General features: G+C 38.3%; 2 protein-coding genes across 2 annotated transcripts; both read right to left on the bottom strand.

Annotated features, from left to right (window-relative positions):
• Positions 1–1,054: 1,054 nt before the first annotated feature.
• Positions 1,055–7,154, bottom strand: gga3b (golgi associated, gamma adaptin ear containing, ARF binding protein 3b). Its single transcript, XM_057345236.1, has 17 exons — positions 6,910–7,154; positions 6,166–6,250; positions 6,015–6,090; positions 5,841–5,939; positions 5,609–5,732; positions 5,172–5,275; positions 4,960–5,040; positions 4,730–4,867; positions 3,718–3,799; positions 3,496–3,612; positions 3,178–3,417; positions 3,028–3,101; positions 2,821–2,936; positions 2,409–2,692; positions 2,165–2,334; positions 1,965–2,075; positions 1,055–1,224 (listed from the first exon to the last, which is right to left on the bottom strand). The coding sequence occupies exons 1-17, from the start codon at positions 6,956–6,958 to the stop codon at positions 1,114–1,116; spliced, it is 2,061 nt and encodes a 686-aa protein (XP_057201219.1). The 5' UTR covers positions 6,959–7,154; the 3' UTR covers positions 1,055–1,113.
• Positions 7,155–10,165: 3,011 nt separating this feature from the next.
• LOC130561088 (sterile alpha motif domain-containing protein 9-like) lies at positions 10,166–17,450 on the bottom strand. Its single transcript, XM_057345209.1, has 3 exons — positions 17,189–17,450; positions 16,740–16,807; positions 10,166–15,510 (listed from the first exon to the last, which is right to left on the bottom strand). Exons 2-3 carry the CDS (start codon positions 16,752–16,754, stop codon positions 11,095–11,097), a joined length of 4,431 nt encoding a protein of 1,476 aa, XP_057201192.1. The 5' UTR covers positions 16,755–16,807; positions 17,189–17,450; the 3' UTR covers positions 10,166–11,094.
• Positions 17,451–20,517: the final 3,067 nt, after the last annotated feature.

The raw sequence follows: 20,517 nt of genomic DNA, 5'->3' as shown, positions 1-20,517 counted from the left end.
GTTGCTTGCTAACATTCTTCAAAATATCTTCTTGTGTGTTCTGCAGAAGAAAGTCATGCAGGTCTGACATATGACATGAGAGTTAAAAAAAGATGATGTTTTTGGATGACCTGCCCCTTTAAATCAAATGTGAATTTAAAGAAAAACCTCTTAGTCTTTGTGAATCTTTAAAATCTATTTTAATATCAGATCATGTGAAGGCTTTCCAATGACGCTTATATAACCAACAAGAACAAACATCCAGTCTGATAAACTAACAAATTCTGGTAAAAGCTGAGAATTTAATAAATAACTTCAACATTCGGGGTCTGTGTCATATTTCATGGAAAATCTAAAGATTAAAACAGAAATAAAACTTAACTGGTTTGGTAAGAGTTCTAAAGTGACATTCTACGTAAAAAACTGATAGATTTTGGCATGAAATATGACATCTTTGAGAAGTTTGAACGATTTTTAAAATGGTAAATACGCTACAATCATTCACTATCAAACACATACAACCTCAAGATCTTCATCAGGAATAAATAAAAGCAGAAAAACAAAGTAAACTGTATCATTGTGCTACTCTTGCCTGTATGTGTGTGTGAACCCACAGCATCTCTGTAAACACATTCAATGTTGAAGCTCAGGAGGGTTCATCTAAAAACAAATGAAGAAAACTTTGAATCCAGAAAAGAAAAGAGGATTTAAATCCAGCGGTGTGCTCATGTGACACCATCAGTGTCCGCTTCTGCATTTACTACAGTAACCACAGCTGTCACCCAAACACCAGTTACTAACTGCTGTCCCATCTTAAAAGATCTATAAAACAGCAAGAAACTTAACATACATTTTTAGAAGACCATCAACATCAGGAGGTCAACCTGAATGTTAAATGATCCATTACATCTTTTCTATCAAGTCGAGTGCAAACGCTTTGACATGTTGTTGTTGTGTTTAGCACGAACAAGCAACAGAGAAAACCAGAGAAAAGACTTTCAGTTACTCTGTTAACGCTTCGCTTGAATTGTTGTGAAAAGAGCAAAGCATTGAATTCACATGTTACAGTATAACACTGATGATTCAGAAATAAATAACAGGGCAGATGAATGGAAATACTTAAGAATGAACGTTCTACAGGGAACCCCATCGATCCGCCGGAGGAAAATCATCCAGTTCTCCGGTCTCAGCGTACTGGCGCTCTCCCAGCAGATACGTCAAATTATAGCGCACACGCACACACTCCTGAAACACATATCACCAGCATCACACTTACTGTTACTAGAGTAAAACTCTGGTGACATAATATTATTCACCACTGTCATTACAAAATAAAAGCGTCTGCTAAATGAATGAAAGTAAATGTTAAAGAAAGTGACGAGAGGATTGTGAGTGACCGCTTCATTCACTGTTTGATCACAAATTCATTTATTGAAATATATAAAGAATAAAAAACATCATGTGTGTTTTTCTCAAGTTACTATTTATAGGTTACGCGTTTAATTCAGTAACGTTTTATTCTGTGAACTACTGACAACATTTCTACCAAATTCCCCAAAGATTATAATGTACTGTATATTAGCATTTATTTGAGGAATCAAAAAAAAAAAAAGCAAAATACTGCAAAGAAATCTGCAAAGTTTATATTGATTTTTAAACGTTTTTAGATTTTTATATATTGACGGCCCTAGTTTTTATCTATTTAATGCACAGATAAAAAAATCTGAAAACACAAAATAAAAAAAAAGTAAAGATGCACTTGACTGATAGCACATACGATATACACACATACGTATATCACAATAATATCATGATTTTTTTACCGCGGTAATCGTATAAAAACTGATATTAAGACAGCACTACTACATGTGTGAATTTACGTGTTGTGAATTAGGTGATGTATAAAAATGTATAAAATATTTTTTTTATTCATATTGTGGTAAATATGTAAAAGTGTGTGTGTAAGCGTGTGTATATCGACTCACCTTCAGTGGGTTTGCAAGCAGCATGATCTGAGTGATGGAGGCGGGGGGCAGGATGGGGTTAAAGGGCGCGATCTCTGCTCCCGATGGAGGCTGAAGCTTCACCCGCATAGACTGAAACACACACGGCACAGGTCAGAGGTCACATGATTACGGTAGGCGAGAGTTAAATGGCTCTTGTTGTACTGTGATGTACAAGGTACCTTTGGCACGGCCGCCTGCATCACGACGTTCCGCACGGGTAACGGCGCGGTGTTGAGCATCGACAGCACCATGACCAGAACATCCGGCCGACCCGGCGGACAATCCATGGCAAAGTGCATCAGAATCCGAACTCCGTCTTTATCGTACATGGTCACGGGTAAGACTTTACCTGAGGAGATGGGACGCACGTCAGATCAACATTCTGCTCAACCTGACTTTAGAATCAGTCTGTGATTTACTCACTGGGTCTGATGGACTCCAAGGGAACGTGGAGGTTGGACAGGCTGGGCTCTGAGCTCCGCGCCGGGCTGCTCTGTATGGAATGAGACGTAGATGAGAACGGGTGGAAGAACGGACTGCCTGGAGCCGAGCCGCCCGGAGCGGCCTGAGCACGAGCCACGGCGGGAGAACCTGGAACCGCGGCGCTCGCGAACGGGTTGGTGAGTGGAAGAGGAGCGGGTGAGGGACCCATCGCACCTCCAGAAAGACCAAAGCTGCCACCAGAGATGCCGCTCAGAGAGGAGACGCTAAAGAAACACATAAAAACAGACTGTGATGCTGTCTAGAGTTTGGATCGTCACTCGGCTTCCCTGTTTTTCATGCAAAACATTAAAGACAACTGCCATGCAAAACACCGGTACGAGCTGAACTTTACCTCTTTCCTCCTCCGAAGTCCAGCATGGAGAGATCTTCCAGGCCGTGACTGACCGCAGCTGTGTGTGAGGTCGGGGCTGAGATGCTTCCGAACAGATCCAGACTCGGTTCAGGAGCCTGACGGAGAAGACACGGATCATGATGACGAACATTACAACTAGAATTCATCTTAAACCTGTTTCATTCGGTCTCAACAGCTCCGTCCCACCTGTAAGGACGTCCACTGACCCGACAGTTCATCCAACTTTGGTCTATTTGGCACAGAGGGCGGGTCATTCAGCCCTAAAAATAAATGACAGGAGATCAGCGCTCGTGAAGAATATCTACTTAAAAAAAATTATTTACTATTTACTATTACCGAGAGACAAGAGCTCATCGTCCAGCAGCGAGAGAGAGGTTTGCTGCTCCAGAGGTTTGTGATTGGGGCTGCTGGTTTGACTGGCATGACCTCCAGCCAATCGGCGAGGAGGAGGAGGCAGGACGGGGATGGAGGAGGTCATGGGATTGATGGAGGACATCAGAGGAGGAGGAGCTGTCAGGGTGGAGGACGGTTCATCCAGACCGGCCAGATCAATAAGTGTGCCTGTGGTCTCACATCCTGAGAAACACAGACAGATTGATGTTTACATTGTGTTTTCTGTTGGCACGATGAAATGAATTCTGTGTAATGAGTCACCCTGACTGACGGCCGGTCTGATCACTTCACTCTCACTGTCTGCCGGCTGTCCTTCTACAATGTGTTTATAAGAGCTTATAACTCTCGACAAATCATCGTTCGCCTTGAGAATATCACCTGCACAAACACAACACAACTCTTCAGCTTTACCACAACACACAACTGCATTTCAAAGTGTCTGTACACAATGTGTCTGTATTTGTGTTTCTGTCACACTTTTACCTAAACTGGAGTCATTGTCCTCAGCTTCAGTGGCCAGTTTGAACGCCGTACGTCTGAGTTTATCACAACGCTCATACAGCTCCTGAAAATACAGTCAGGTCATGTGAGGTTACATCTGCTCATAACCATACCATCATTTCAATACAAGCGCTTATGAACACAACAGAAGAGCAGCTGTAACTTTACATTTGTTTACAGCTTTTAGATACGTGACGTGAACAGGGTTATTATGGATAACTAAAACTATTAAAACATTTGTGTTAATTGCAATCAAATAAAATAGAAATCTAAATATTGTTTGACTGGATTTTTTTTAATGTTTAAGATAAAAATGTTGATTGCCTTAGCAAGAAACTGAAATCAGTTTAGCACAAAAATTACTTAATTAGTAATAAATACCTGGAAAATAACTGGAAATAAACAAAAAAACTACCTTCAAACTAAAAACTTAAAACAGCTTGAAACTTAAACAACAATATTAAACAATAATATACATAATAAAATGACAAAAAATAAATTAAAATAAAAAGATTATTGCAAATGAACACCTTGAAATTTACAAAATGTATTATTATAAAAATATAAACAGAAAATGTAATTTAATATATTATAAAAACTATTAAGGCCTACATATTATTTGAAAACTTGAAATGTCAAATAAATTAGCCTTAAATAGCAATATTACTCATTAATAATTAAATAAATAAATCATAAAATGAGAAATATTACGTTACATAATTGCTTAATATTAACCTAAAACTAATATGACTAAACTAAAAACAGAAACTAAATCTAATTCATTATATTAATAAAAATAAACTAAGGAAAAACTCTGGACATGAGTGACAAGCTTTCCTTTCCTAAAACGACACTCATATTATTCATGTTATTTTCAGAAGCTGTCAGCTCAGGAAAAGGAACACAGCTTTCACATCTGTAAACCCAACATCAACACAACACATGTTTATCTGTCTCTTCCAGCATCGGTCAGGTGTGTGGAGTCTGATCTCACCTTGATAAGTTCACGGTCGGCGTCTGTCGAGCGCTCTCTGTCGTAATGACTCAACATTTCCCCCAGGAGCTTCACGTTGTTGTCCACCTCCTCCAGCGTGTTCATGCGTTTGCTTATTTTCTGCACCCTGACTTCATCCTGCACACACAACACACATATCATCATATTCACCTGAACCAAACACAGTTTATGTGACTGGACTACCAGATCAGATGAGGTCCTTCATTTACCTCTTTCACCATGTTTTTGATGAGTCTGTTGGCCTCCTGAAGATCTTCTGGGTTTTTGCTTCTCAGAAGTTCTGCCAACAACTGCACACAAATTAGTAAAAATATTTTCAGAAAGTCTTATTGCTATCATTCACTTGCATTATATTTATTTGAATTGTATCTCTTTAGATCAATGTGTTTAGATTTAGGTCATTCAAATGTTTTGTCATCACCTTCCCCATATCCTCATTGTCAAACACAGGGTTTTTGGGCCGTGCAGGAGGAGACGGGATGAGAGTTTTATCTGCAGTCAGTTCTGGGTCTGACATCACAAGTCCTGAGAAATAAAGAGAGCACAAGATAACATGAATCGACAGACGACATTAACATCAAATCTGACATGAATCCACACGAACATCAGATCCAACATGAATCAGATCCGTCATAAACATCAAATCCAACATGAATCAGATCCGTCATAAACATCAAATCCAACATGAATCAGATCCGTCATAAACATCAAATTCAACATGAATCTACATGAACATCAGATCCGACATGAATCAGATCCGACATAAACATAAGATCCGACATGAATCCACATGAATCTCAGATCCAACATGAATCCACATCTGGATGTGAGAGCAGGGGCTGATGGGTAAATCCTCACCTTGTCTCTTCAGTGTCTGGTAAGCGTCTGATATTTTGGCCTCACTGGGAAATGCTACAGTCCAACTGTACAACATCTCAATGATCTTAGTCTTCACCTTATCAGAAGAGCTGTCACCCATGTACTGAAACACATACAAAAACACACGTTTAATCATTTACCATTAAAGATCCAACACACCCCTCCTCAACAAACCACAAAATATTCTGTCAGAAAACACAAGTGTACTAACCTTGGGTGACACAACTTTGATCAATTCATTTAAAAACCTATATTTGGCTATTTCGTTGTGAAATCTCTGTCCACAGTTCTTCATACTCGCCTCCAGTACCTGTACAAACACATCAACATCATATCATCTCTGATAAAAACTGTGATGATGAAAGAATATAAACATTACACGTACAGTCAGAGCCTGAAGAGATTCCCATTCCTGTGGAGAATGAATTTTGTGTACGAGAAGCCGAACGGCGATCTGAGGACTACACATGCATACAGTTAGAAAAAAGAATCCCAATAAAAGGCTTCGGTCACGTTGGATGTATAGAGATATTTACCCCTCTAACTCTTTATTGATCTGGTCACAGAAGCCGATGATGTATTCCCAGTCCTCCTGACGGTTCGTCGGGTGTGTGGCTTTGTCTGTGGAGGAGAAACAATCGGTTCTGTTGAACTCGTGGCTGTGATACACTGGCACAACAGTCTGAATCTCAATATTCTCAAGAAAAAAATCATGTTTGTCCTTTTATATATACAGATAGTACCAGAATCATTCATTATAAAATTGCAAGGTGTTATATTATATGTGTTTGAAAAACTATCATGTTCATTGCAGCAGAAATCTATTTCACCATTCTTTAAATTTGCAATAACAGCTGGAAACTCCATTACATCTAGAATATAATGTCAATCCTGCTGTCACTTTACAAATCGTTTTTGTTATTTTAAGAACTCCTCAGTCATGTTAACAGTTAAAAATAACTGAAACACTTATGACATAACAGAATTGAATGAAGAATACGTCTGATTGGTGTGTAAACGTTTATTGTTGGGCGCTGGCGAATTAACAAATCCTACTATGGTAAAGGTGTACGTGACGCATCAGAAAGTGTAACGGCAACGTCACTATAAGACGATTAATATTAATGAGATACCCCTTTGCCATAGTAAGATGTATAATTTTACAAAACAAGACTGACTGACAGGCTGATATTGATACATACAACTGACTGATATTATGTTGACTGTTTACAACGTGATCCGTTAATAAATGTAGATGATACGAATAAAACTGTACGTACTGAGCCAAGATTCGAGCGATTCTCCCTCTTGAAACGCCATGATCTTCATTTAAAGCTCGAACTCCGTAAATCCCGCATTTCTCACAATTAATAACAGAGACATTCATCAAACTAAACTGGTTATAACAAAAACAAACATCCTCCGAACCCGCGAGTGGCGAAAATACTGTCTAATTATTATTTTGATTAAAGAGTGGTTCGGCTGGCAGTATCATCAGCTGCCTGTATGGAGAATGAGGTCCTTGATTCAGACGGCTAAATTATTACAAAATAAAAGTCACCGACAAACCAGTTCGAGGCGAGCTCTGTAACATTACAACATAGCAGTCACTCAGTATAGAGCTATGCATGCTTTCTGTCGGCTACAAGAAAACAGTTAAATTAAATATTTGAGAATTATACAAGGTGTATGTGAGTCATTCTACAATTAGGGTACATGCCATGTCCATGGACTCTATTATCCATTTTACTTTAATCTGCTGTTTTCGTGCTGTCCGATTTGGTCAATATGAGGTTTTGCTCTTCAGATCAGCTCTAGAATGCATGTTTCTGTATATATTTCTTACAAGGTGTTTTAAAAAGTATTTTGCTCATGCATCTAGATTAAATCATCCATTTACTTACTGTATGTCCGAGAAATTAGTGTCAACCCTGTTACTCCCCATATAACCCCTTATAAATCACCAATGGTTTGTTACAAAGTCATATGTCAAACATCACATGATGTCATTTCCTTTAGATTAATTGACCGTCAACTGTGTTATCAACATGTTCTGTTGAACTTGCGTCACATGTTATATTTATAAATATGTAGAGAAAGAATATAAAAACACAAGTTAATCAAGGTCATGTACTAACTACTGCAACAACAGCAGCTTACAGTAAAAGACCTGATAAGAATTTTCTAATTAGTGATAATTGAAAAATAGCTGATTCCAATCTCAATCTGAGCCATAGTTAGACGTTGAAGTCTTTATATTACATATCCAAATGCTGAAGATCATACAGATTAGAACTGTAGTTTTTTCTGTGCATTTTTTTGTCCGTCATTTTGTTTTCTTTTTGCTATCTTTGAACCAAAGGACATGCATTTTTGTTACTGATAGCAATTGCATATATTGCTAATAAAGCCTTTATTGCAGCAGTCACTGCAGTAAACTGATGGTTCTACTGATGGTTCCTTCACTGTGTTGACTTCTGTGAGCTTTTTAGAACTTTAGAAAGTTTGTGTTTTCATGGAGATATTGGACAAAGAGTGTTTTGTCAGCATGAAAGTAAACTTTTTCATCATATGTTTTTTTTATCGATTTCTCAGTGGGGTGTGTAAGTCACCAAATCCAACCTTATATCATCTAAAACATAGCACCATATTGAAACTGATTTTAAAATATCAGCGAGAGTAATTGACGATTATGATTTTTTATAATTGTCCATCATTTTCTCATATCTATCCATATGTATTGATCTATAATAGAAGGATGGTTAGATTAGGGATGGCTGGATGATATATGTGTGGATATCTATCTAATATAGACAAATGTACAAACAATATCCACCTTTAATTTATTGACAGAAAATTCAATGAACCCCACCCCCACCCACTTTTTCTGTAATTGTATGGTAACAGTATGTTCTAGAAACAAACTTTAAGTGTTTATTGGTAGCAGAGATGTGTATGTTGTTTGTGTAAAAATATAATTAATCAAGCTCAAATATATCTTAAGGGATTGAGCTAAAACCTAAAAGCGTTACATTGTGCCCCGCTCTCCCCTGTCTAAAATGAATCCACACAGAATAATTGTAATACAGAAAAGAAAAAGACAAGACTATTTTCTAGCACAATAAATTGTGTTCCATACAAGTCGAACTGAAACATAACAATGCAGTTTTTGTAATACTATTGATTGTTAGCATTTTGTCAGTATGCACTATGATTGACTATATGTTCTTGTTGGATAGAAAACAAGTGCTAATGTTTTGACCGAATAACTTGATTTTGAATAGGGTTTGTTGTGTTTTAATAGAGTTAGATATGTTGAAAAAGGCATTCAGCATTTTGAAAAGTAGAGTTTGTATTTATTTAACAAAATGTGGTTTTAGCAAGAAAATTAACTATTTGGCAAATGGTGTGGTGTGATACTGTGTTAAGAGTTTTGAAAAAGTACTTTAAGTATTGGTAAACGCTTAGCAATAGAAAAAAAACTGTAATTTGAGAAATGACAAGAGCAAATTCAGTATGTCTGTTTCAACCCGTCTCACTCCTGGCTCGTCACATATTGACGCTCGGTCAGCGCCCCACGGCGTCACGTTTGAACGCGCAGGGTACTCCTTTGGCGTTGTTTTTCGACGAACAGGGAACTGCGTTGCTGTTTGCTAAATGCTCCAGACGCGTGCAATTCTTAGCATTTCATAATTATTTATGGTTTTAATATTTTGTAGCACCTAACCCCAACCTCACCCTAAACCTAAACCTAACCACTTCTCAGCCAGATAAAACACAGCACGCGAATACAAGTACAGTCTCGGGTATTTATTGCACAAACTGACCAAAAGCATTACAAAATATCACAAACAACTCGTTTCGAAGACGTTTCTGCACCAAAGCCGTACGATAACTTTACATGAAGGTGCCGTGCGTGTCCGTGAATGCATGAAGTCGGCACCCATTTAAAGATAAACCGGAACAGCTAGATGCAGTCGGTTGCGGGAGCCAATACCGTTTCACATTCAAAGCCAACGAAATGACGCGATCGGTCACGAGACACGGGAGAGCCAATGGCATCGAAGCTGATTTTGAATATCAAGAGCATCAAAAAACCTGTTAATGTCTCTTCGTGAAATAATTATTTTACTTTTTAACTCCCACAGTTTATTTCCTAACCATTAAAGGAAGTTGATCAAATAAATATTTGTTATAGCTTTAGGTCAGTTGTACTGTTGTGTTATTGAAAGGGTTTCAGTGCTGATGTTGTTTTTACTGTCAGTTTAGGAATATTATGTGTGTGGATTTTAACATGTCTTGAGCAAGTCAGTCAACTTTGTTGCCAGGTAAACCTACCAATAAGCAGATGCAGAAAATATATTTTTTGAGAATAAGACATTTTTGTACGTATGGCAAGCCAAATTAACTTTTAATCATTCTTAGGATATGAATTTTTGATATCAACAATATAATTTCTCTAGTAACAATTGCTACTTTTGATATCAGCAATTACATTTTCTCTAGTAAAAATGTGAATTCTTGATATCAACAATCACATCATCACTCTCAGAAATCACATTTTTGATAATATGCTTGCAAGCCGTTTTTACTTTTAATCAATGGCAGGATATCAATTTGTCATTTCAACAATACGTTTTAATAATTGAGTTTATTGATTAATCACATAAGAGTTTATTTATTTATCGAACAATCTGTTTTTCATCTTTTGACCAAAACAAGAAAACCACTTTATTAACAATGTTTTAGGGCATATAAAGACCTGAAAGAACAGTAACAAAACATCTATTCCTTCCAGAAATAATGGTAACACAGTAAAAAAAAACGAATAAGAATATAGATTATATTAGTAATAAGAGTCCCAAACCCTTTATCTGCCGTGTGGTAAGAACTAGTAAATTGGTTAAAAAAATTCTGGATAAAAAAAACTATTATCCATAAAATGATCTAAAATGAAAAGGAGCTTTATTATACCAAAATATTTATATGCAACCCTGTTGAGACATAATTTGTTTAAGTTTGACCCAAATAATGTTGATTGCAGTGATCAAGATTATAATTCAGCTCTGTTACACAAGTTATTAACAATTTGATCAAACAAATGAGGAAATATATCTTTACCTGTATCCACACACCAGCATAGAGTACCTAACTAACTACAGTAGAAAATATAAATGAAAACACTTCATAGAACAAACACATACACTAGACATATAAATGAATATAAACAGTTAGGCACTTCTCCTGTATAAATCCTGAAATAAAAAAATAATGTAAAACAAGAAAATAACAACGATCATTGTTTATAAATGAAGGTAAAACAGTGTTCAGCACAACAATGATTTAAAAAAAACTTAGGTTTATGATCTCTAATTTCAGTTCTTTGAATCACATTTGTGTGTGTTGACTTGGAGATTGGGGAATGGATCAGTAAGATCGGTTTGATCAGACCTTTGAAAAGGACCTTATGTTTCAAAGTCAATGTCCAGTGCAACTGGTCCCTTCATGGAGAATCCAATAAAAAATGACACTCTGGTGCCAAATGCTTTGGGTAACTGGCTCTGGAACATTGGATGAACCACAACGTTTGAATCTCCAACCGAAATACAGTGGTGGCGTATTTTACCAGAAGCTCTGTGAAGTTTACCCGTGTCTCTCACTTGCTTCCATGTTTTCTCATTGTCCCACTCAGTGGAGATGTTCTGCCCTGGTTGTAACCAGCTGTTAACATCCCTCTGAGAAATCAAGCCTTTGTAACCTTTCTCTTTCCCCAGGAAAAAATGAATGGCTGCCCTTCTTCCATTACCTACAGACTTCCACTCATTTGTGTACATATTCCTTATTTGTGACACAAAACTTGTTAATTCAGGGATGAGATCTTGCCATAACAATGAAAGTGCAATGTAGTTTGTAGGCAGGCTCTCGCTGAAGGATGTGCATTGTTCAATTAGCGTACAGAGTAACTGGTGAAGACTTTGGTAGGGCCTGATGTGCTTAGATTCAGGGTTGATGTTGGCAAGAATTACACTGGCGTAGATAAAGTTGACAGCATCCTTAACATATCGCTCCTTTTCTGACTGCAGAAGGAAATAATATTGCTCTACGATCTCTTCAAGAGTTGATGCAGAGTCTTCCTTGTACAAATATTCTAGAAGGCCGGTATAGGAATCAGCCTTGTTCCTTTCCAAGCATTGTCGCGTCTTCTCAATTTTTGTCATGGTATTCATGTGATTATCATTGACTATCACCGTCCAGTTCTTTTCACCAAAGAGGCGGATATATTGTTGAAAACACTTGTTCACCCTGTCATGTGTCAGTTCCTTTTGCTTGTCTTTCTCGGCCAGAAAGGGTGCTAAATTGACAAAATATTTGTCAAGAAAATCAAAATGCTGCTTCATTTGTCCTTTGAGGTCAAGAAGGTAGCGCAAGTGCTTCCGCAACACATCCGAATATTCCTTCAGTTTAGGTTGTTTACTTGTAGAATCCTCAATCTTTATTTGTCCTGACAGGACTTGACCAAGAAGCTGATGGTCTGAGTTAAACAGTGGGATCTTTTGCAGTATTTCTATGACTTGAACACCAACTTGAAGTTCATTGAGACACCCAGCTGTGTTGTAGGTGTTATAGTCATTTGGTCTTTGAAATCGAATCATGGCTTCTTTGTGTGCAATTTGTTGTGTTTCCTTGCAGGCCTTGGTTGCAGACTCAGCCATTGTGAGATACATCTCGAGACTGTCTGGCTTTATGGGATTATCTCTGTCTTGGTGAAATTGATACTTCAGCTCACGCTTTAGCACCTGTGCCACTGTGTCACAAATGTATGAGTTGTCTTTTGAATGATCTTTTGCCTTCTTTGCCCAACTATTAGCCATCTGGAAGTCTTTGTCATTTTTTAAGTAATAGTACCTGGCCAACAGCTGGAACATTACTGCGTCCTTTCTGTAGAACTTTGCAGCATTTTGTAAAATAGTCTCCTCCATCCCTGGGGTCTCCTTCATTATATCATGAATGAGAGGTGAAAAAAGGCCCTTGGTTGAATGTTGCCTCTTCACCAACATGCTGCGGACATCATACATTAACTTTTGTTTTCCGAGAAACAAATCATGAAAGAAGTCTGTTGTAAGCAGAATGTTAGTGATGTCGGCCCTTGTCACTCCATGAGAAGCTGTAAGTTCCTTCAAACAGTGTTGAGCTATACTTGAATGAATCACCATCACACACTCAAAGACACGCTTGGAAGATGCTGTGCATCTGGTCAAAAGTGTGGAAAACTTCTCAAATCTGTCTTCAACCCTGCAGGATCGACAGTCTTCTGTTGTTTGTAGACGGAGAAACTCTTCACATGCAGTGACTGACAACAGTGCATTCTTACAGTACACATTCAGAAGGACAAGAACAGCAAACAGTTGAGCGTGTTTGTGCCGAGAGTTAAAGCCTTTTAGAGTATTTTTCACAACACCCCGAATGTACTCAAGTGAAAAATTTGATTTTAGAATCATGAATCCATAAAATGTGTCAGTGTTTATTTTGGATTTCTTAAACTCCTTCAGCTTTTCCTTGAACTGTTCCTGTTCCTTCTCAGATAAATTGTTTCCAACGAAAACCGAGTCGTCATTTTCTTCAGCCTGTTCACGGGACTCAGCTCTCATGCAGTTAACAATAATGACTTGTGAAGACTTGGAAAAAATGTTTTGTTTTATACATTCCTCCTCAATTTGCAGCTGAAGTTTTTTAACATCGCAGAGGTCTTCAAAATCATCAATCATGAGTAAAACCGGGGGTCTGGTTTGTTGCTCTTTAGTCTCATATGTCAGTAACTCCACCACCTGATGGGCTACATCGGTGAAATCATCTGTTCTGTCCTGCAGCACTGCACAACGATATTTATTCTTGAGCGTCCAGAGAACATGCATGGCCAGTGTCGTGCCACCACACCCTGGAAGATGGAAGATGTTGAAGAACACACAAGCTCTCTTCATATTGAGCAGGTCTGGAATGATGACATCGATAATGTACTCAAACTTGTCCCGTTTGATGAATGGCACTGATCCCGCCTGTTCAGAGAAGTGGAAGTTCCACCATGACACTTTCCCTCCTCTGTAAAACCTTTCTTCATGTTGTTGTTTGTCCTCATTTCCTCCATCACATTGGTTGACACAGAGAATACTCAGCAGATCTAACGTGTCCTCAGTTTTCTTTGATAACACAACCTTACTGCCACCAACACCAGGCAGAAACCGGTCTGACTTACGATTCTCTGACCAGAGACTGAGCACAGTTCCATTGATCTCAGTAAAACTCAACTCAGAAATGCATCTTTTTGAGATGTCAACTCCATAACGGCCCATGATGAGATCCTTCCAGTAGGTGTATGTCGTTTCATTGTCACAGATACATAAGATTTGATTTGTTCCCTTTAGCTCTTGTAAAAACATACTGAAGGTCTCCAGCATAGGGTCATTTCCATCAGTCACTTGATTTAACAGCAAGAACACGATGAGAAATTTCTTGTTTGGCAGCACATCTCTCCGGCACAGGAAAGATACAACATCTCGCACCGAAGATCCTTTCTCAGTCAACCACTTCTGAGAATCTGATGGGTCTTCTTCATTAAAGCCTCCATTACAGAAAACCCAACTTGTGTTTCTGTTCAGCTTTAACTTGTCTATGATGTCTTCAACTGCTTGAGTAATTTTATATTGAGCTGGCAAATGACTGTTTGTTTTCCTGTCTTCAAATTGTGTATTTAATCCATTCTCAGTGGATTCTGGATCAAAATCTAGAACAGCCATCAGATCCATGTAAGTGAGGAAATTCAGATTGTCAAGTTGATCAGGATGGGACTTGTTAGCTACCACAACGTACCATGTGAAGTGTGACTTGTCTAAAGAGTGAGTCCCTCCTGTTAACATCTCACATAGTTTTGATCCCTGGACGCTGTTTTTGACTTCAGTGAGGTGCTTTTCTTCTTCATCCTTCCTTAATTGGGACAACTCTGACATGTCAGGAATATACTTTTTATATATCCTGGAGGAATCAGGTGTAAGCAGATTTTTGCTGCTGTTGTCTTTCCTTATAAAAAAAGACTTGCCGTCATTTTTCTTTCCTGCACTCGGATCTTTCATATTTTTTTCTAAATTGAGTATGTGAAAGTGAAGTTCTTTACACACTATGAAGGATGGTTCTATGTCCACCTCAATGACATATTTTCCTGTGGATGTCATGTCAGCTTTAAGAACTTCAACAAAGCGAGGAGGCATAATACACCTCTTTGCTATTTCAACAAACTGTTCCTGAAAATGTTTCTCAATCGCGTTTGACTGCTGTGTAGTAAAACCGTCTTTGTTCTGGACACTGACACCCAGAATCTTTCCATCATCTGCCACTCCAAAGTGAATGGTGCCATTTGTGCGGCTGTTCATACAAGCTGCTGCAAATCTAATGACTTCATATCTGTATTTTGTCATTTCATTCTCTTCTGATGTGTTGGTGAATGCTTTGAATTCATGGCAGGGTTGAATACAGTCTTTACTGCCAGTCTCAGTTGCATCGAGAATGCTGTTTTCCTTGTATCTGTGGGCAGCATTAAATCTTTTGAAAGGATACGGCTTCAAGCTACAAGACGGAGTCAACACCTTTTGTTTCAATTGATCTCTATTCGGAATGATCAGCTTTTTTGAATTCCATGAAAGTTCAAGTTCTATGAGATCAGATTTCTCCAATAGAAGAAGACCAGCTCCATTCATTTTTGCATTATATAAAATATCAACATCTTCTTTGTCTACTTTTATCCTGAGCATCCACTCTCTCACGTGGTCTTTATTCCAGTCATTGACGTCTGCTGGAAGTTCAGACGAAACAGACTGCTCATCTTCATTATTCTAAATAAAAAGAGAAAAAAGACAAATAGATAAGCTGTATATTGTTGTATAAATGTAGTGTTAAAAAATATTTTTTGTTTATATTATGTTAATTATGTTTTTCTCTGGTCTTTTGTTTTCTTGAAACTCAGGGCCTATTAGAGTGTGGTTGAAATGCACAAAACATTCTACAACGTTTTCATTAAAAACTGGTTTAAAAACATTCAACATGAAAGTAAAGAGTAAAGTTGCGTCCACACTGCACATTTGTTTATCATCTTCATAAGCACAGACTTCTACGAGTTAAATAAAGGTTAAATGAGGGCATAGAGTTGTGAAAATGTCAGATCTGCGGCTAGCGGCAGCTCTTAAAGGGGCCGCGTTCTTAAACCTGCTGCTGCGTCACTAATGTTCAACAAAGAAAAGAAGAACTCGGTGTGTTTTGTAGCTTTAATGAGAATTCTTCTGTATTTAATGTAGTTTGAGTGTAATGTAGAATGTATTCTACATTAATACATTACAAATTCTTACTTATATAATGAAACAAAAGATCGATTAATTCTCCTTTTCTTAACACTTATATTACTCTAAATGTACTCTAATCAATGCATTAAACATGTTGATATTAAGCGAAACGTACTGCAAACACAGTCCCTTCCGCTTACTGTCCTGTCTAAACCCATTCAAACAGGCTGACAGTTTGGAACCAGAGCCGCTGAAAAACAGAGTTGCGACACCCCGTAGACGTCCGTTGGAAGAATGGAATGGAGGGCTCTTTAGTAGCCCAATCATTTCAGTGTGTGAGTGGCGGTGAGATCAAAGTATGTCTCAACTCTCTCATTCAACAGCTCTGACGTCATCCGCCTCTGGTCTGTTACTGCAGTTTTTGTTTATAACTGTTACTAGGGCAACCAAAACTAGGAGCGCCTTCTAACCTTCGCATAGCAAGGTCGTTGGCGGTGTGCACGCAGATACAAATAAAAACCTGAATGAAAACCCAGTGTGTTCCATAGATATAGATAACTAGATGCCACATTCAAGCGCTCCAGGCGCGTAAGCTTTCGTTGTTGTCACGTGTTAGTGTAGCAGATATAATGTTTGAGTTTACACAACAATATGTTTTCATAATCATACACAGTCAGCTCGCTCTTTGTGTTAACGGACCAGCTCGCACTGTTCCAATATGGCGGACGACCTACGTATAGCGGCCCGTTTGTAACTTTTCTCATGCATCTCTCTGCTCCACTTACCGCAGCAAGCGACATAATTCATGTGTGTCTGTGAGTTTTCTGACAGGAGAGTACGTTCCTGTAGCTGCCTGAGATTCATAAAAGAATGAACAAAACAATAGAGAATTATTTACTGTAAAAATACGCTTATAGTGAAAATTCAACTTGACTTTACAACTTGTTTTGTTAAACAAAGCCATGTTTATAGTTCATATGTGCATGCAGAGAGTATGTAGGTTTTTTTTAGAGCAAAAGGTATGAATTATGCTTACAAATTCAGCAAAACACTGTTAAACAAAACAAATGTTATTTTATAGCAAAATAGCAAAATAAGATATAAAACAGAATCCATATTACTGTACCTTTCACAAAACAATGAAACCCATGGGCTTTAGTATCAATTTACATAGTTATCTACTGAAAAATCACTGGTTTTCAGTAGACCAGATTTTATGAGCCATCAGTCTTACCTTTTGTGATCTCTATTCTGCGCTGGATTGATAATAGCTGATACCTTCTTGCTGTATGGTTAAATCTGCTGTGAACGCTTCAGATTGTTCAGAGTTCAGATTTGTCTTCTTACACCAGGAAGGGGGCGTGTAAGAAAAAACACAAGTTTCGTTTCTACGAAAAAATGAAACTGTATGGTTGCCAGATGATGTCCAACATCACACACAAAGCAGGATTTTATTAGTCAACACCATGCACATGTGTGGGGTCTTGACAATTTTCAGCAATGCTGTCATGTTTATGATGGAATTATAATAACCATACGTCATTTTTAAGCTATACAGTTGAAAAGAGAAATCTGTTCAGAGTTCAGATTTGTCTTCTTGAACCAGGAAGGGGGTGTGTGTATGAAAGAGCACAAGTTGAGTTTCTATGAAAAAAGGAAACTGAAAGGTTGCCAAATGTTACCCACGCACATAGCAGAATATTTATTAGTCAATTTCATGCACATGTGTGGGTCTTGACAAATTTCAGCAATGTTGTCATGTTTATGATGAGATTATAATCATCACGAGAAACAAAAAAAAGAACAATGATGATGACAACAACAGCGTACATACAGTCAGCCAACACTACAAAAGTCATCATTTTTCTATAACAATACTTGATAATAGAACGTGCTGCAATGCATGCTGGGAATTTAAAATGTAAATTTGCATAGACAAACACTTACTGTATTTAAGAATTTAAGTCCAGTCAACAAAAATAATGTTTGTTAGTGTAGGAAGGAGAAATAGTCATATCCTGAACCAAAGACAACAATTGGCCAAGAACTCCCTTGTATGGTGGAACAATAATCTGAGTTAAAAACTCTTGATGCAAACAATGAATGGGGATGAAGAGGTGCGAAAGTGGGCTTCGGTTCAGTGGAACTGACACTTTACTCACACTTTACTTTTCTTTCTTTTCTTTATCTTTCATGCATGCAAGAACCAGCCTAAAATAATATATTATTGGATTGTGTTCAACAGAAGTAAGAAAGTAATATACATCTAGGATGGCTTGAGGGTGAATAAATGATATGATAATTTTCTTCTGGGTGAACTGGGTGAGAGAGAGACAGAGACAGAGAGAGAGAGAGAGAGAGAGAGAGACAGAGAGAGAGAGAGAGAGAGAGAGAGAGAGAGAGAGAGAGAGAGAGAGAGAGAGAGAGAGAGAGAGAGAGAGAGAGAGAGAGAGAGAGAGAGAGAGAGAGAGAGAGAGAGAGAGAGAGAGAAGAGGAGAGGAGGCGAAAGAGAAAGAGAGGAGAGAGAGAGAGAGACAAGACAGAGAGGGAAAGAGAGAAGAGGAGAGACAGAGAGAGAAGAAGAGAAGAGAGAAGAGAGAGAGAGGAGAGAGAGAGACAGAGAGAGAGAAGAGAGAGAGAGCAGAGAGACAGAGAGGAGAGAGAGAGAGAGACGAGAGAGAGAGAGGAGAAGGAGAGAGAGAGAGAGAGAGAGCAGAGAGACGAAGGAGAGAGGAGAGAGAGAAGAGAGAGAGAGGAGAAGACGAGAGAGGGAGAGGAGAAGAAGAGAGAGAGCGAGAGAGAGAGAGAGAGAGGAGAAGGATGAGCGAGATGAGAGAGGAGAGACGGAAGAGACGAGAGATGTGACAGGAGACAGAGACGAGAGAGAGACTGAGCGAAGGTGAGATGGAGGAGATGGAAAGAGAGAGAAAGTTGAGAGAGAGAGGAGAGAAGAGAGAGAGAGAGAGAGAGAGAGAGAGAGAGAGAGAGAGAGAGAGAGAGAGAGAGAGAGAGAGAGAGAGAGAGAGAGAGAGAGAGAGAGAGAGAGAGAGAGAGACAGAGAGAGAGAGAGAGACAGAGTCGTGATTTTTCCTCTTGTGTCTGACATTAAAGTTCTCATGTATGAAAACACTTCTAGCTCAATTGTTCAATTACAGTATGCATCGACAATATAAATAATCTTATGGACGATTTTCTAGGTTTGGAAAACATTGGAGGCCAATTTTAGAGTAAAAATAAGAAGAGGAGTGAGAGGAAGACGCAGAAGAATGAGAGTCAAAGAAGAATGAAAAAGAACAAAAGGAGGATGGAGAAAGGATGCATGCTATTCTTTCATGGATTACATTTCTGCTTATTGTGAAAATATACACTAAATATAGAGTATTGACGTTTCATGTCTTGGTGTAGTTCAGTGTGTGTATATATATATATATATTTGAAGTTGTGTGAGTTACAAAAACACCATTTAAAAATAGTTCAAACAGTTTTTAATAAAGTGTTGAGATATGTGATGTTATTCATGTTGCTTTGTGGTCTTATATGTTGAGTTTAGATAAAAGGAGCATGTAAAAAATGTAAAATAATATCTTTTAATTTATTACGTCTGAAATGGCCTTAATACTTCACCCAAAAAAACTCATTTGCCATGAACTTTTAAACTTATTATCAATGTACAGTAGTGAGTTTTCGTGTGAAAATGACTGACGGTGTAATTGCTCTTCAAACGCTGAGTTTAAAAAGGAGGATTATGATAAATACTGTAACCAATAATGATGGCACACGCCGCAGGGTTGGGATGTGTCTTCATCTGACAGACATCTGTATTCAACACAACACAACCCCTCAGATATGATGTGTGTGTTTGTGAACTACACCGGGAGATTTATCAGTTATTCCAGTGAACAAAAAGAAAGTTTGTTATTGCAGGAACTGAACGAATCAGACACCAATGATTAGATCAGAACTGCATCGAACAAGAAGAGTCATATTCCAAAGCAACACTCATGACCATGAAACCGTTCATGTGATACCATCTAGACTGAGACCTCTCAACTTTATCCATAATCAAGTGACTTTAACACAAAGAAACACTTCTATCTAAAGGAAGAATACAACTACTTTAAGCAGCTGAACCGGGTCAAATGATGGAAAGGATGACTCAAAAGATGGAAACTCATGAGTTAACATCAGAGAGGGGCTTATTTGCTCCACGCAAGACCGAGAGATAACACAGTAACCTCTTCTCTTCGAACAACTACTGGAAATTCCCTCTTAAGACACTTGGTTTGATGATATTAATGAAATTTGTATAAAATGGATCATATTCCCTTTTAATATCGCATGTTGATCAGACCTTGGTGTGTGTTACATTGTTACAAGGTCATCTGGCAGCCCAAGCTGTGTCCATCCGCCACCACCACAGCCATTGGCTTCTTCTTTCCGCATCACTGGCCAGTTCTTGATTATCCTCCACTGGACCTGTCCTCTGAGAGTGACCTATCATCAGCTACGGTGACCTCTGCAACTCATCACTGCAAGTCGTGAACACACATACAACCAGAGCAG

This window comes from Triplophysa rosa, linkage group LG11 (genome assembly GCF_024868665.1).
Source record: "Triplophysa rosa linkage group LG11, Trosa_1v2, whole genome shotgun sequence".
Taxonomy (NCBI): Eukaryota; Metazoa; Chordata; class Actinopteri; order Cypriniformes; family Nemacheilidae; genus Triplophysa; species Triplophysa rosa.
Note: the sequence above shows the minus strand (reverse complement) of the source record. Positions and strands in the feature narration are given on the sequence as shown.